The sequence below is a fragment of the Corvus cornix genome, chromosome 1A (genome assembly GCF_000738735.6).
Source record: "Corvus cornix cornix isolate S_Up_H32 chromosome 1A, ASM73873v5, whole genome shotgun sequence".
Lineage (NCBI taxonomy): Eukaryota > Metazoa > Chordata > Aves > Passeriformes > Corvidae > Corvus > Corvus cornix.
This window is the reverse complement of record NC_047057.1, coordinates 33,140,755-33,157,212: the sequence shown is the minus strand read 5'-3', so window position 1 is coordinate 33,157,212 and position 16,458 is coordinate 33,140,755. Positions and strand designations below refer to the sequence as shown.

At 38.5% G+C, this 16,458-nt stretch overlaps 1 protein-coding gene across 5 annotated transcripts in view; it reads right to left on the bottom strand.

Annotated features, from left to right (window-relative positions):
* The window catches only part of MSRB3 (methionine sulfoxide reductase B3), an 81,648-nt gene that overhangs the window by 27,133 nt on the left and 38,057 nt on the right, over window positions 1-16,458 (bottom strand). For all 5 annotated transcript variants that reach the window (XM_039570184.1, XM_039570188.1, XM_039570187.1 and 2 more), the window contains one exon: window positions 9,716-9,744. In XM_039570184.1, the coding sequence (XP_039426118.1) occupies window positions 9,716-9,744 (29 nt within the window). The remainder of the gene's footprint in view (window positions 1-9,715; window positions 9,745-16,458) is intronic.

Genomic DNA, 16,458 nt, shown 5'->3' with positions numbered 1-16,458 from the left:
TCACTCTTATTATCCTTAGGCCATATCTCTTTGAGTTACATATTTCTCTTCCTGCCTGTGAACAGATGAACAGTGGTGAATGATCAATTTTCAAAATATATTTTATCAGCTTTTTCAAATCTGACAATTCTTACTCAGAATTCAAGAAAAAGTGATAAAAATGCAGTAGTTCCCTGGGGTAACTGTTACTGAAGACACATAAGCAGATTTGGGTTTGTTTAGGAAAGGTAAGATAAGAAAAGGGAAGTGAAAATGCATACAAAGAGAAACAGAACTAAAATAATCACAGCTAAACTCATCTTTCCCATAAATACACTCCACACAAGCTCTGTGTACAAGAGGTTTACTGACACCCAGCAGAAGAACTTGGGAGCAGTTGTGTAATTCTTCTCTTAAATTTATGATTTTTATCTTACTATGTCTCCCCAGCATCAGCCATAGAAAACAACTTGGGGATCACATCCACTCACCCCCAACTCTTGGTGCATCCATTCCAGTGATAATCTATTACGAGTTGAACCATCAAAGTTACGTGCCTAACTTTAAAATTGATGGGCACTCAAGAAAGTGATTCCGTGTACCCTGAGACAGACTTCTCCAGCACAAGGGATGAACTCATCTGAGGATGTTAATCTCTTCCAACTGACTCAAGATGAAGCTCAGAGGGCTATGTTAAGGTAGATAGTCACAGTCAGTTAAGATGATCCCACTCCCCCAATAGGGTAATAGCTTGCATAAAATATCCCTCCAAATGAAATGCTACCATTTCTCCACAGACACCCAGGAACTGTGTGAAAGCCAGAAATAGACATAACCTGAAAGGGGCATTATGCAAATAATGAAAGCACCTCCATTGCTACAGCTAGTAAAGAAGAGAAAAGATTTAGTGCTAAATTAGGTGCTTCAGTTTTATTCACAACAATCAAACACTGTGAATATTGATTCTGTGATCTCTGTAGGCACAGTGTTTGGTTTGAGCATACAGTCTAAGATTGGTCAGACACCTGGACCATGGCTGATGAAAAGGTTGGGACCACTTTGTAAAGAACAATAAGAGGGCAAGACAACTGTATACAAAACAATAAATGGTAATTCAAATTAGCAAGGTTGCTAAGACTCCTGATCCAACCACATAGGGATACAATTCCTTTCAGAAAGGCCTTCAGCCCATGTAACTAAATTCACTGTTGTGTGGTATTTGACCTGATTGTGATGCCCTTACATAAAACTCATTGCAAATTGTGTCTAACTTAAACTGTCAGCATTAGACCTCATTGGTGTTTTGACTTAGGACTTAATTCTAGGCAGACAGCTGCTCACATGTACAGTGGCAGTTGCATTGGTATGACACAAACTTGTCTACCATTACATCTTAAAGGCTGTGGTTGCCACTAAATTAAGTTAACAAAAGACAAGTTAATCTTCTTTGCTTCATACTCAGATCAACACTGTAAAGATTGTGATGGTGATCACTGAACATTCCAGTTTGATTAAAAGCAGCTTGCATTTTTCCCTTTACCTTTAGTACTACAAAACCTGAAATCGGTTTTGATAAGAGACTAAAATGTGAAATAGCAAAAGCTGACAGATCTCTTGTATGGTTTCTTAATGGCCATAAATTTACAGCACTACATCAATGAAAGAAAAACATTAAATATTTTAATCTTTATTGAATATTCTGTTGTTAATAATTATCACATAATTTGTACAGTCCAATTCTTTTTCAAATAACAGATTTATTTCAGTTTCAAGTAATACTGTATGATATTATCATCATCTTGTACAAACAAGATGTTAAGTTTTTTTTTCTCAAACAAATCCAGAAGGAAGAAATAAAAATACCTTGCATCTCTTTCTTATTCAAATTCATAACCCCATAAACCATGCTAATCAAAACAGAAGATGTGCTATTTTGGACAACATGCATGCAGCCACAAAAGATACTGTGCTTAATGAAACATTGCCTAAAACCAAAGCATGAAAATGCACTTTATGGTAGTGAGAAAATAATGAGAACAAGAGCGGACATTTTGACCGTAACCATCCTGTCCTGTTAAATTCATCAAAGCAAAGGCAAAAGTAGTGCTCTGCCTGATGTGTGGCTGCAGCCTATCCCATAGATAAGCTGTTGAAGTCCAAAGAGCATCTGACACACAGTGTATGGGGGCTCCATTGGGGCACCCACTGAATGCTGTGGTCTTGCCCCCTCCTTTATTCCAGAGGCTGATGAGGCTGGCAGTGTGGTGCTTGTCCCAATGGTTTTACACAGCTCTAGATTTCCTTTGAGCTCAGTTGTGGTCACAGCAGTGCCAGGATTGTCACAACTGAAATTACGCTATTGCTGTTGTAAATTGTTGCTGTCCTTATTGAAGCTGCAGACTCCTCCCAGAGTGGGAAGGGAAGCCAGGGTGTGTGAAGGAAAGCATCTTAAGTTATTCTTCTCCCTCAGCCAAACCCAGGGAGTTGTGTTGGGTTAGGCTACCTTTGGTTTGGTTTGATTTGGTTTTACTATGAAACTGGAAAGCTGACATGAAGCAGCTGCTACACTCTGGGGATGAAAAAGTGGGATCACCCCTCAGCTGAGAAGCCACATTTTTCATCACCTTCCTGTGATTTCATAGGACATCACATGAACAGAAGAACTTCCCTCCTCCACAAGAAGACAAGTAAGAATTTGTAGTATCTCTGGATTTTAGTATCTCACAGAGCCTACTAACCTTGCCATCTTGCACTCTGCTCTGTCCTCCTTTCACCTTGTCTGTTGTCAAGAAGGCAGAATAAAAAAGTGGTATGAGCCACAGATGGGACCAGAAATGTCTCTGCTTGTCCATTCTTGTGGCTTCTCTTGCACATACTCCATTTTTGGCTAATTCAATGGGACTACGGCAAAGTTAAATGTCACAGTCTGAAATAGGGTTAATTTGACTAAATGAATTCTCATTTAAAAGGACCAGGAAAACTCTTTATGAAGTTTGTAAGTGTAGGATGATTCAACAGTGTCACCATAGATCTTCTAGTTTGTTCATTGAACAAGACTGCAATGCAAGCTGCTCTTGGAAAGTAATTAGGTAGCCTTGTTCAGTAAAAAAATGCACAGTTGTTAAGAGGCCTTAGCAAGACATTTGTATTTATAAAATTCAGCCATCCAGAACAGTAAAGATGTTATAGTGCTCAGTGTTGCTAACTGGAAAGAGCAATTTGCTGACTAACAATAGACTAACTCCCTAATAGACCAAACCTATCTGAAGCAGCTATATTAACATGAGTAAAAAATCCTCAGCCAATCTACTTTAAAGTTTATAATGTGACTCAGTACCACAGTTTCCAATTCCATGTAATAAACCCATGATTTATACATTATTCATGTCTTCTCAGACTACTTTGCCGAATTGTTTCTTAAAGACAGCCTTTTTTAGCTATTTATAATAATAATAAAAAAAAGAAAATATTGTCTTCAGCAGTTAGAAAGAAGGGTAAAAAATTCTAAATAAGTCTGATGAATTTCCTTATGTTAATAATAATAAAATGGAAAACCTAAGATTAAGTATTTTTGTTACAGGACCAATTTAAACACATTGCAAAATCCTTCTCAGCAAGGTCCTCACAGCAAAGCAAGAAAGAAGTAGCAATGACTAATAAAGTATACATATGACAAAAAAATAGAAAATTGTATTTGCCTTTGTTGATATTACATTCCTGGCTCCATGAACAAGGCCCTTTAACACAGAGTTTCTACCACATCCTGACAAGCAGTGCTTCATGCCAGAGTGGCACCGTGAGCCTGTGTGCTAGTGCACAAGGGCAGAGCCTCTTTATGTAGCTGCCCTATTAATAAGTGCACAAAGGAGGGAGGAACATATTGCCAAAAAACCTCAGGAAAAATAGAAAAAATGCAAATTATTCACACAGGAAGATTTAAGGCTGTTGCTCTCCACTATTAGATTCACAGATCTAGCTTATAGAGGTGATCAGGCTTCCTATTAAAATACTTTGAGAACTGAGAATCATGCCAGTGATAGCAAGGAATAGCACAGCTTAGATACAAAGAAGATGAACAGAGGAAGTGGGAAGAAAAGACATCTGCAGCTCCAAAGCCAGTATTAGAATTTGCGAAGCTGTACATTTGGAGTCCTCTGGAATGTGACTGCCTTCTTTAAAAATCCTAGAAAAGCAAGATTGCCTGCATACTTACAACATTTTTAATCAGTCCTTCACGAAGTAAAATATTGTTCTATATGTTGAAATAATGTGACTTTTTCCAAGCTTTTTAAGTGATACAAGAACAAGCAATAATCAGTTACCACACACCAGCACACAGTTCCCTGGGATGTACCAGTGAGATATCCCAGCTATCTAATACTCCAAGTCACATCGCAGCATGGCCCTGGAACATTCATCAGATGGTTCAGCTTGCATCTGACTCTAAAAGCTCATCTTGCTGCTGAACAAATATAACAGGCCATGCTCGCCAGCCATTGCATCCCCAACAATCTGCGTGAAGAGTTTTTAATGCCAAGAACAAAATAGCACTGACAAGTAACAACAAGATAATCTGAGATGTTCTGGTTTTGCAGTGACTGTCTCCCACAATCTCTCTGTTCCAGCTCATGCCTGTTTTTAAGCATCGAAGCTGGTGGTGACCAGATAGAAGGAAGTAATTCCTCATAGTTTTGAAAGAGAACCTGAAGAGGTCATTTACCTCATCCAAAAAGCTCTGGAGCATCCCTTTTCCTCAGTATCTCAGTGTATTTTGCCACTTTTCCCTGTCAGAGATTCTGCAAGTGATCTTTTCTTTTAATACTTTTTAATCAAATACTCTGATTATAGAGTGACTGTTGAACTTGTCAACATGATTTTGTTATGAACACCAAATATCACTTCTCCTCCCTGTTTCTGAAGCTACTTAGCCTTCCTAAGAAGAAATTAAGAACTGCTCTAACACAACCTGGATGGAGAAGCTGACATCAATGACATTTAGGAACTTACTTCTTAATCTGTATTTAGATCTTTGATGAGTTAGATCAATGGATGCTATGACTAAGTACCTTACTGCTTTATCTACCTAAGGTTTCAGGTAAGTTACATTTCTTTTGTGCTTCCCTGGTAGCAAAGGTCAGTAAAAGTTACTCACTTTCAAAATGCCTTTTGGTATGCATTTCTCTCTTACTTGAGCAGAGAGTTCCTTATGCTCTTAAGAGTTGTGCTGATAACTTTCATACAATGGGACTGATGGCAGGCTAGGGTAAATCAGGGCTGATGCAGAGAGTTTGGAAAGCCTATTGCAAAACATCTGGAAATGTAGCCAAGAGGAATTTGTGAGAGGAAAACATCTGATCACCCCCAACCTTATAATTTTCTTCATCTGTTCTCTAGCACCTGTGCTGAATCGTGTAGCCTTGCAAGTTAGTATAGGGGCCAAGTTAAAGGAAAGATACCAGTAAACACAAGAGGTGAGAAAGGAAAGGATGGGAACCTTGATGGGGATATAGGGGTGGCAGCATTGTGCAGTGCTGAAGACATGGGGATACACTCATTCTGGTGGAAAATGCAACATGCAGAGAGGAGAAATGACCTTCAGAGTCACTGGCTGACACTGTGAGTCCAGACAAGGCAGGCGAAGGAAATTTCAGGAACTGCTGGAGGTTTCTTAACTTGCTTTGTATTTGACTGCTGGGGCAGCAGGAATCCAACAAAAGCTCGTGTGTAGCTGTCCCTCAGGAGAGCCTCTAGCTGCATGGGCAGCTATTATGGCTTAATTCCTGATACTAATTGGAATGTTTCCGAAGTATCGACACAAAGAGTGACATAAAATCACATACATTATCTCTACATTTCATTTGATATGTAGAAGCAGGGAGACAGAAGAACAAGCTTTGGAGATACGTCTCTTTTTTTGAGAGAAGTGTGAAGCTGGCACAGCAGATGGCACAGCTGAAGGCACTGTGTGTCCTTGGGCACTCCTCTTTCTTCAGTGCACAGATATGTTTCTACAGCATGGGACCCCGACGGTCCCGTTTGCACCCTGTGCTCTCTGACTTTCCATGGTCTGAGTGACAGATATACAAAAAAGACTCCACTGGAGTCCGTGTATATTATCCATGAATTTGTCCTTTGTTTTTAACATGAAACAAAACTGAGATTTTTGCCCTTCGTGATTTCAATGCAGATACTCTAACTTGAATATCACATCTCACCTCCACAGTGACATGCAGGATGCAGCAAATATTACAGGAGATGCCCCAAGAAAACTCCAGCCCTCCCAGTAGGCAGTAGGAAATTCACCATTACCATTCTCTGGTGACTGGGGGTCATGCTGAGACAATTGTTTGCATTTTCTGTGCTTACTTTTGCTATTACTAAGGTGGGATTTAAGTGTTCAGCAACAGCTTTTGAGACCTACAATTTCTTCCTGTTATGGAACAGCATTCTGAAGACCTATATTACTCTAAATTAAAAAAGCATAAGTCTATTTATCATTCATCAAATGAATTCCATTAATTATTCCGATATAATTCTTATACTCTTAAATTCCAAAATTTTCTAACCAAGTGCATAGCACAATAAGCATTTTAGACACTAACAAAGTACTGATAATTAGAAAAAAATTGTTTCACCTGTGAGTTTTTTTGTGGTTTACTTTGTTCTCTAACAAACTATGAGGAAAAAAATATTTTTCCTACAACCTTTTTTGCTTTCAAGTACTTTGTTAGAAAAAAGTCTATTTTAAGTGCCAGTAAAATTCATCATATTATGACAGGAAACCAAAATTGTTTCATTTATAAGATCTTCCAACAGCATGAAGCTAACCCCATGGTCTCTGAGACAGAAATTCTGCCAGCTATAGACTTAAAAAGAATAAGCAGAGAAAAAGAAGTTTCTCAGATGGAACTATTAGTCATGAGATGAAGAATGTGTGTCCCCTACAGATGTTATAGCTATTTGTATGATAAATCCTGATCATCACTGTAGGAATTTTGCAGCCTTCTTTTAAGTTAATGCTCAAGTTCCAATTAATCTTCTTTTGACAATGTTTGTCTAATATTTCAGTGTTGAACATTTCCAGGGTTACATTTGCAGTGAGCCTACTGGGTACTTTAAAAACTGTATTTCTGACTTTGTACTTGCTTCAGAAAGACTTCTTTTAATTCTTCAATGCTTCACAGATATTTCTAGGTAAGAGAAGTATAATAAACATTGATAAATATTTATTAAGGGCACATCTAGACTTGCAAGTTAACTGGAATTAACAGTGGGGTTAATTTGGAGCAAGCAATAGTCATGGAACAGCTCCCCAGGAAAAAAATATGTATTCTATAATAAAATTACCTCATTCTCACGTTCAACACTTGAACCGTTTTGAGTAACATAAGATAAATGAGAACAAAGCATGTTTGTTCCAGTTTGCGGGATCATTACTTTACTTAGGAATGACAGTCTAGGGAATTCAAAATGAAATAAGGGATGTGAAAATACCTTAAGGTGTCTCCAAGAAACTTGAGGTTGCATAAATATAGACTCAGATGCCAGCAGCCCTTTTAAAACCAACACTACATTGGCACTCTTCAAAGGCCTGTGTAATGCAGAACATGGTGCTACATAGGGCACTGCACCCCCCCCATAAAAAAGAAAGGTTTTTTTTACAAGGATGCCATTGCCAACACATCTTGAGTGAATGCATCCTGTTCACTCAGAGGCAGCAGGAGGTCTGGGATTATTGTCTGGTTTGGGAAAGTGATAGCGAGTTCTTTGGTGGGGAAACAAAACCAGTGATATTCTATTTGGGTGGTAGATGTTGAGGTGATGTTGCCAGTATATTCACTTCTCCTCTGCTCTTACATATTGGGAACAAAAGAGAAACTCTGAGTCCTTGTGCCATCTGACTGTCATTGAACAGCTTCTTGGTGGAAGAACTGAGTGCTATCCCTATAAAGGAAAGGCTGCTGTACTTCTCACAAAAATAAGGGTGTTTTCAGCCTTGATGTTGCTTGGTTTTAACATCTACCCTGGGTTGTTAGCTGAAATCTGTGCTGAAAGACACAGCACTGATGAGACCAAGGCGTTAAATCTCAGTAAGTCTCAGTTCCAGGTACAGAGTTTGGGGAAAAATTGAAGTGGGACCAAGAGCCCAGGGCAGAAAGGCCTGGTGACATGTAGTGAGCAGGCATGCACCACAGCTGCAATAGTGCCAAACTTTTACTGGAAAAGCCATGCCCCTGCCTTCAATGCCAAGGGGGGCAGCAGGCAGCATAGTGCACCTAACAGGAGAACTGCTTCAAAAGAGAGAGTCAGTAAACTAATTGTAGCTTAATCCACGAAGCAAGTTGAAGCTCTGCAGAGAGCACTTTCCCTTCAACAGAAAAGCAGAAATGTGACATTCTGCTCCACACCCTAGTTTTGGTGACTGCACTAAAATAAAGGGGGTAATGGCAGATAATGTGTGAAGCTATCCCCCATGGAATCCCACTGTGTTTTGTCAAGATCCAAGAATCAATCTTAGCATAGAGTTTATTCAAGCAATATTTAAAGCAAGTAACCTCAAACTCACAGACTAAAATCTTAATAGAAGCAAGATGACGCAAGTATATGAGATGTAGGCATTGGCTATTTAAATGCTTCCTGCTGTAGATTTCACTCTCATATAGTTACAAAGATAAAATCTAATGTGGAAAGAAAAAGCAATGTAATGCCTCACATTTCAAACCCAAATCATGCTGTAACTGGGATAAAAGGCAACGTGCTATTCCATAAACACCCTGATTAATATATATTATAAAATTCGTAACATCATAAGCAATTATAATCAGTGCATTAAGCAAATTATATAGAAGATAACATTGGCCTAAACCCAAAATTGACATAATAATATCAGGTTTCCCATTTAAAACAGACTTTTTCATCTTAACAAAAAATGTATTTTGAATTACCTTTTCAGGCAATGGACATTTCACCTAGCTTCAGGACAACAGCCTATTCTTAATTTAATATTGTTTAACTTTAAGGAACACCCAGGAATAGTTAACTGAATAAGTAATAGTATGGTATTAGGATATCTGGTTTTTTCTTCCAACTGCTCCCCTGTTTGCTGTCCTGTGTTTTTTGTCTTGTTAGACACACATTAACCTGTTAAGACTGACCTTCACTTCCCTCCCAATCCCTACAACACATTACAATTCTTTAAAAAGACATCTTGAGAGAGACTGCCTTTTGGTAATCCTCCTCAACTGAGCTCTACAGACTGCTCTGGCATGCATTGTGTACATGCATCTGTCACGAAAATTTGATGACAAATCATCTGTTTCCTGACAGATAGGCTGCACTGACTTCAAATTCCCATGAAATGTTTTTGTCCACCAGGAAGAAAAACATTCTCCTCTATAGCAGTGATCATTCTCAATCTTCAATCCTCCATTTGCTTTAGTCTGTATTATCATTTATTTGTATTATAATTGTTCTGGATCAATTAAAGCCTGTTGCAAGATACATCTTCCTGATCATCTTTTGGGAAAATGTAAAGAGACTGGAACTAATGAAAGGAATGAAAGCAAATGTTTCACAGTAACAATGCTGTTTTCAGAGGGTGAGAAACGAAGATCCTTTTTAAGACTGACCTACCCCAGTTTGTTTAAAACTAAACTGAACTTGAACTGATAAACTACTTTTTTGAGATTAACCTGAATAGTGTACATTCAGCAAAACACTGTAAATCTAAACATACCTGAATTGGAGTCAAACTTTGTTTCTGACCTGAAAAAGAAAATAAAAAGATCGTAAGTTACAAGAACTGCTTTATGCCATAAAAGCCATTTGTCAGACTGATCCCCCAGCAAAAGCCATCTTTAACAAGACTGTCTAACTCTGTATATTAACATTTAATGCATTCAAAGGCATTTGAACCCAAGTAATAATAATTATCTTTAACATTTTACCGTTTTCTACACTGTAGAAAAACACTCTTTGTAGAGTTACAAAGAAGATATTTTAAAAGGCAGATCACAAAATGAATGAAGAAAATAAAATATAAATTTAAACCAGGATTACATTGTATACTGTGAATCATATCATACAGTTGTTTGTATGAAATAAAGTTTTCATTCATTTTCATTTTATAAAGTCATTAAGAGGATTTAATTTATTCACTAATGTTTCCAATCTATTTTTGAAGCAGATACCGTTTCATTAATGTCATATGCATTGTATCCAATGATCTGTACTTAATTGTGCAACATCCTAGGAGGTTTTTGTTTGTGCATGTCTTCAATTTACTCATTCTGCACATAGGAGTGAGTGGTTTGATTTTCTTAAAAGTGGAAAGTGGGGGGTGGGAAAGAGGAAGGGAGCCAGACCTAAATTTTAACTTGTTTTTAAAGTCTTTGCAAAAAGACAATGTTGTTTGCATTATGCACCATTAGCTTTGGTCGTGCACTGCGGATTTTTCTCTCTCTAACAAGTAGTGTTTTCTTCTAAGGGCTTAGCACTTAGCAAATGAACCCTATAACCTGTATATTTAATAAAAGGAAGAAAAAATTAGCCCTTGTGGGAACATCATGTTTCAGATATCGGTTAATAATACTTGTAAATGTAGAAGCCTTTGAAGATCTCAATTTAACTGTGGGAAAACTTAAGTTGGGTAATTACTCAAGATGCTGCTGATGTGCTGTCAAGCAGAATTAACCCTATGACTAGGGCTATCTACACAATCTGCTACAAGACAGCATTGTCTATACTGAGCTCTCAAACCAATTAACAGGCATGTTCCAATCAGATTTATATCACCCACTAACAATCAGTTGTACACATGGTCATGGCTGTCACAGCAGGACACAAGGTCTGACCAGCAGGAGACCTGTTAAAGCATGTTACGTCGGCAGCAAAATGCATTTCCCCAGAAATTCTAAGGAGGAAGTACAATGTTGGATCCTTTTACATTGCATCAAGGAAGGGATGTATTTTGGGTAGTTACAGTCCTTCTTTTTTCAGAAGCAAATGACTGAAGCTCAAAAACTAATTGCAGATTTATTTTCAACTTTTATAAGCTTGTACATGCTGTTACATGTAGATGTCTTTTACATGCATTCTATATTTTTATATAACTTGCACTGTAATTCTATACCAAATAACTGTGCTAGAGCAAATAAATATAAAATCAGTCATAATTTAAAAAATTAACAGGCTCATGCTATTAAAGACATCAGAAAGGAAACAACTTTCTTCTCCCATTCCACTAATTCTGCGCCTTCCTCCAGTGCTCACAATAGATATAATCTCAGGACATGAAAATATACTCTTAAATATACACTTAAATATACTTCCAGGAGATGAAAAGATGAAAAATACATATCTTCATAATTAGTATTTTTAAAGTACCACCAAGAGCACTGAACAAAGAAAGCATGTTGCTGACATGCCTTCAGGGCACCAGCCCATACTCAGTTTGGCAGTATGATTCAATTGGAATTTACACCAGCAGGATGAAGTCCCCACCCTGTGAAAAGTGGTAACCTGGGGGAAATCCACTGAGTTACAAGTAAAGCCACTTAGTGTTTTATTTAAAATATTCTCCTCAAGCTGCTGTATATCTGCCTACACTATTCTCTCTTGTTCATCACGGTATCAGCAACACCTCACTACCTACATAGTCAGACAGAATGTACGAATGTTACCCTCAGCATCTGTTTAGCTGCACGATCAACTTCTTGTTGCCTAAATTCTAGATACTCACTATTAGCTGGTCAAACAGAGTTCTTGCTTCTCAGCCTGAATGGCTTGTTATGGACATATGCACTGTAACTTCTGGCATCAACAAACTGGCCCAGGGGCCAAGGTGGCAGAGAGTGCATAGGGAGGAGGGTCACAAGGGTCAATGGGCACTGTAATGAGTACCAAAGCTCCAAACAGTCATAAATTACTGGACAACACATCAGAAAACTGATATGGGGGTGATAAATGAATCGAACTTTGTCTGGCAACAGCAGAAGAGCTATGAAAGAAAACACAGCATGGGAGGTAGTACTAGGAGCCATCGAGAGCAGGATGGTCACCTATGTCATGGTCACCATTTCCCCTTGGGAAAATGATGTAAAATTTAGGACACAGTATTACAGAAACTGTTAGAGATCTTAGTAAGGCACAGAAAAAGTGGAGGAGAATAACGAAGCGTCTTTGGCATTGTAAATAAACAAGTGGCAGATGTGAGAGAAGCACTCTGCAAGAACACAAAATCACCTTGACTACTTGAAGGAATGACAAAGCTTACAGCTATTTTAATGGAAGCAGCACTTTTCCCCTCTTTGAGTATTTATATCTGCTTCTCAACAGCACGTTAGACAAAAGTATCAGAAACTAATTGCACATAGGTGTTTAAAATGTGCAACTAAAACATGGCCATTAAAAAGGATAAAATTAAATACTGAAAGTACATTCCAAAGGGATGTTTTCTACACACAAAAATATTCACTCTGACTCCTTTATACTTTTAAAACTACATCACGTAGAAGGAAAAAGCCTCCTCAGTACATTGTTTGTTATCATAGTACGTACTCTGATATCCAACCTAAGCATCCTACCAGACAAGATGCACCTTACAGTGCTAGGTCCTGACTGTACTAATTGTCTTTTATAATTTATCACAAGAGGGGAACACCCCAACACCACCCCCAGCCTTCCACCCCCACCCCCCCAATGAATGGATAATAGCTTTCTTCATATTTTCTCTGCTTCTGTCTCATAGGAGTATTCTGAAAGTCAGGTAAGCGTTCATAAATATCTTTGGAAATTAGTCTATATGCATAAAGGGAAAAAGACAGTATTTATAAAGTGCTTTTCATTTCCAACTTCAATATGGCTCAAATACACACAACACATATCAGTACAAATGTCAAGTAGGCTTAGCTACCAACACACCATGTGCAAGGACATGGTGAGCTACTGGAAAGATTTAGCTAAGCACAAGGTGCTGCAACACTTTTAAAGATCCCAGGAATAATTAAGTCAGACACAAACATTAGAATAGATGATGGTAATTTTATCTGTACTGCAAAGAGGTGCAGGGTTTTAACCTGTTTCTTTTAAAAGACATCATATACCAGATCTTCAGACTGCCAAGTACTAAGAAAGAGACAGAAATGGAGTGATGATAATCATCACGTGTTCCTATAGACTGAATTTTAAACTACTGCCTTCCTAAGTATGTCTGAACTGCAGTTGTTCAGTGCCACATATTAGTGTCAAGAGACACACTACAGCTGAAGTTAATGCAAATCTGCTACTTGCCAGGGAAGCAGGCCTTTGTCAGAGAGGAAAGAGGATTTACTGCAGAACCTCTCCTGTTATGTTACAACTGCCTTTCCTTTTACCTTTCATGATGAAGTATTTAACAGGTTTATATAGGTTTTGTTGAGGGAACATGGGGAACAGCCTTTGGAAGCCCTATAACTCTCTCAGACAGTATTCTGCAGTTCTGATCCTTGCATTTTAACATGGAAGGAGTCATTTATCCTCTTAGCTTTCATAGGCCTTTGCATTAGCAGTTTATACCAGGCTGTTCCTTTGCAAGGTTTTGCTTCAAGGATGCTAAACACAACATTGGTGGGGGCAGACATTCAAAATACTACTCTCTGAAAAGGACATTGATAGAATAAAGATCTGTTACAGTCATAAAGAGGATTGATGCATCTTCGGTATATCTTCATTTTCCAAGAATTTTACTCCATATTGGCATGGGCAATTTACTGAAGAGATGATGGTCTACCAGGCTCCTGATGCAATCCAAGCCAACCCATGTCCTGGTCCAGGTGACTGAGCAGAATACAATCAACCCTCTCTCTTTTGTGATTGCCCCCTAGTGGTACAGAAAATACCTAGTTGGAGTATCAGGGTTCCTGTACAGCATTGCTAGCAATCTGAAGAAGGCCAGGACAGTAATATTCAGTTGTGAACATATCCCTGGAGGCTGTGTTGGCCCTTATCATGCTGATGAAAACCCTAGATAGGACCTAGGCAAACTGCAGGGGAGGCTCAGGCCAGGGACCATTCCCCAAAAGCAGAATGAACCAGGCCATTCTGTTTCAGAGTAGAGGAACTTAGGCTAAAAACACAAGCCATGTCTTGTCACTTGCCTTTAGGGCCAGAGAAGAGGCTTTTGTCCATTTTATTTGTAAGTATGGACATAACCCTTCTGAAAATGCAAGCCATTACCTGGAAAGCAGTCACTGATCTGGAGTGTGTCCAGAGAAGGGTAAGGATGCTGGTGAAGGATCTTGAGCACAAAAAGGAGGCTCAGGGAAGGCCCTATCACTCTCTACAACTACTTGAAAGAAGGGTGTAGCCAGGTGGGTGTTGAGCTCTTCTCCCAAGTGACAAGCAACAGAATGAGAGGAAATGACTTCAAGTTGTACCAGAGGAGGTTTAGATTGGGCACTAGTAAAATTTCTTCATGGAAAGCATTGTCAACACTGGAACAGACTACCTGGGGAAGAAGTTGGGTCACCATGCCTGAAGGTATTTTAAAGACATGTAGATGTGGCACTTATAAACATGGTTTAGTGGTGGGCTTGGCAATGCTGGGTTAACAGTTGGACCCAATGATCTTGAAAGTCTTTTCCAACCTAGACAATTTATTGATTCCTACACTGGTGAGAACCAACTTACTTCAGACAAATGTTGTTAAGTAGAAGCTGCTGGGTTTGACGGTCTTTTAAGGAAACTAAGAGTCAGTGAAGACAGATGAAGTTGCTCAAGTAGTTCTATTAGATCGTACTAGAGAAACCACATCAATGAGGTCATATGGGCTCTCCTAGACAGATAAGCAGTGGTGATTTTTCATTTGGCATGCTCAAAGAATGTAAAGATCAGTGAAAAAGCTTAAAAACCATTAATTAAGCATGCAGCACTGGTGCAAGGAAATTCCTTATAAAGATCTAGCCTGGTGACTGAAGTCCTCCCTTGTCTTGTGAAGGCAAGAGTGGTACAATGCTAATGGTACAATTTTATTGCCCAGCCACTCTTTCATTTTCTCTTGATTGGATGTCTGAGAGATGTTGAGAAGACCTGACACAGCTCAACAAAAATCAAATGAAAACATAACATGGGTAAGGCTGTTGCTATGCCTGCTAGTACATGTTCAGAAGAGCCAACACCATTACCAAGAATTCTTTCCAGGAAGCAATAAAGGCAGCAGTGGGTGATTTATGAAGACTTGGTAATTTAGTCTTTGGCCCTAAAAATTGGAAACTGACAAAACAATAATATTTCTTTTTTAAAAGGAAATCATTCTCCCAGGCTTCCCAGTTCCCATCTATACCACATCTTTCTCACAGTCCTGCATATGGTAAAGGACATGACCATGGCTTATTAAATATGGAATAGATTCTCTCCTATGGCAGTAGCATGAGTCGTGGATTTCACTCAGGTCCATTTTAACGCCCTCTTTCCATGGCTGTGGACAGAATGTATTTTTGCATAATGTATAAGAATATGCCTTGAAAAATTAAAGTAGGCACAACATTGCAAATACATTTGTCCCTTAGAAAACACTGAGGATATGTGTGGCATAGGTGGGTCTTTGTGAACTGATACAGAAAAACACAACCTTGCTGTGAAGGCCATCCAGCCACGATAAACATGGCTGATAAAATATAAACACAAGCAGGTGTGTTTGATAAGTATAAGGACTTTTTCTTTCCTTATTAGTTTTCTATCAGATCCATGTTCTGCATTGAGACATGTTTCAGGCACAGCAGGTGAGGCCCAGTGAAGAGAAAGCCATGAAAAAACACCCTAGAGAAAGATGGAGTACAGCAGGGCTCCTTCTTTTATCATAAGCCTACAGCTAAATTGGAGTAACACAAAACTGCATAAGGACTGGCTTGCAGAAAAGGAGGTCCTTGAGATTAGTTTATTGTCTCTCTCATTTATTGCTTTCTTTAGACAGCTGTACTGGCATGTAGGAGACTGCCTGCCATGAAAGTTCAGAGATAGAATAATAAGATTCAATAGCATGATTATGGATTTTATGTGTGAGGCACCTTTGATTGTGGAAAAAGTTAAAGCATGTCCTCCATAAAGCTTGGGAGGTTTCTCATAACACTAGCACAAGTAGGTAGATGAAGAGATGTGAAATTCCTAATTGTTTCTTTTATCTTTCCTGTGATAGAGACAAAGTTCTGTTTTAAAGACTTACCAAAAAACAGGTCTTTCATCTGGAGTGTAAAATTCATGTGTTCCCTGACCTCGTGTGTCACATGGTAATGAAACAACGTAAATCAGAAATGTTAAAAGTTGAAGTTTGTTAATATTACTGCTGAAGCTCCAGTCTCTTTCCTAGTTAAACTGACAGGTCCATAGTCCAAATATATATATTTACAGATTACAACGACATAAAGACAAAAAAATTAATGGACATCAGTGAGAAACAAATGTAAATGCAAGTTTCAGATGACTATCGGGAAATTACAAAACAAA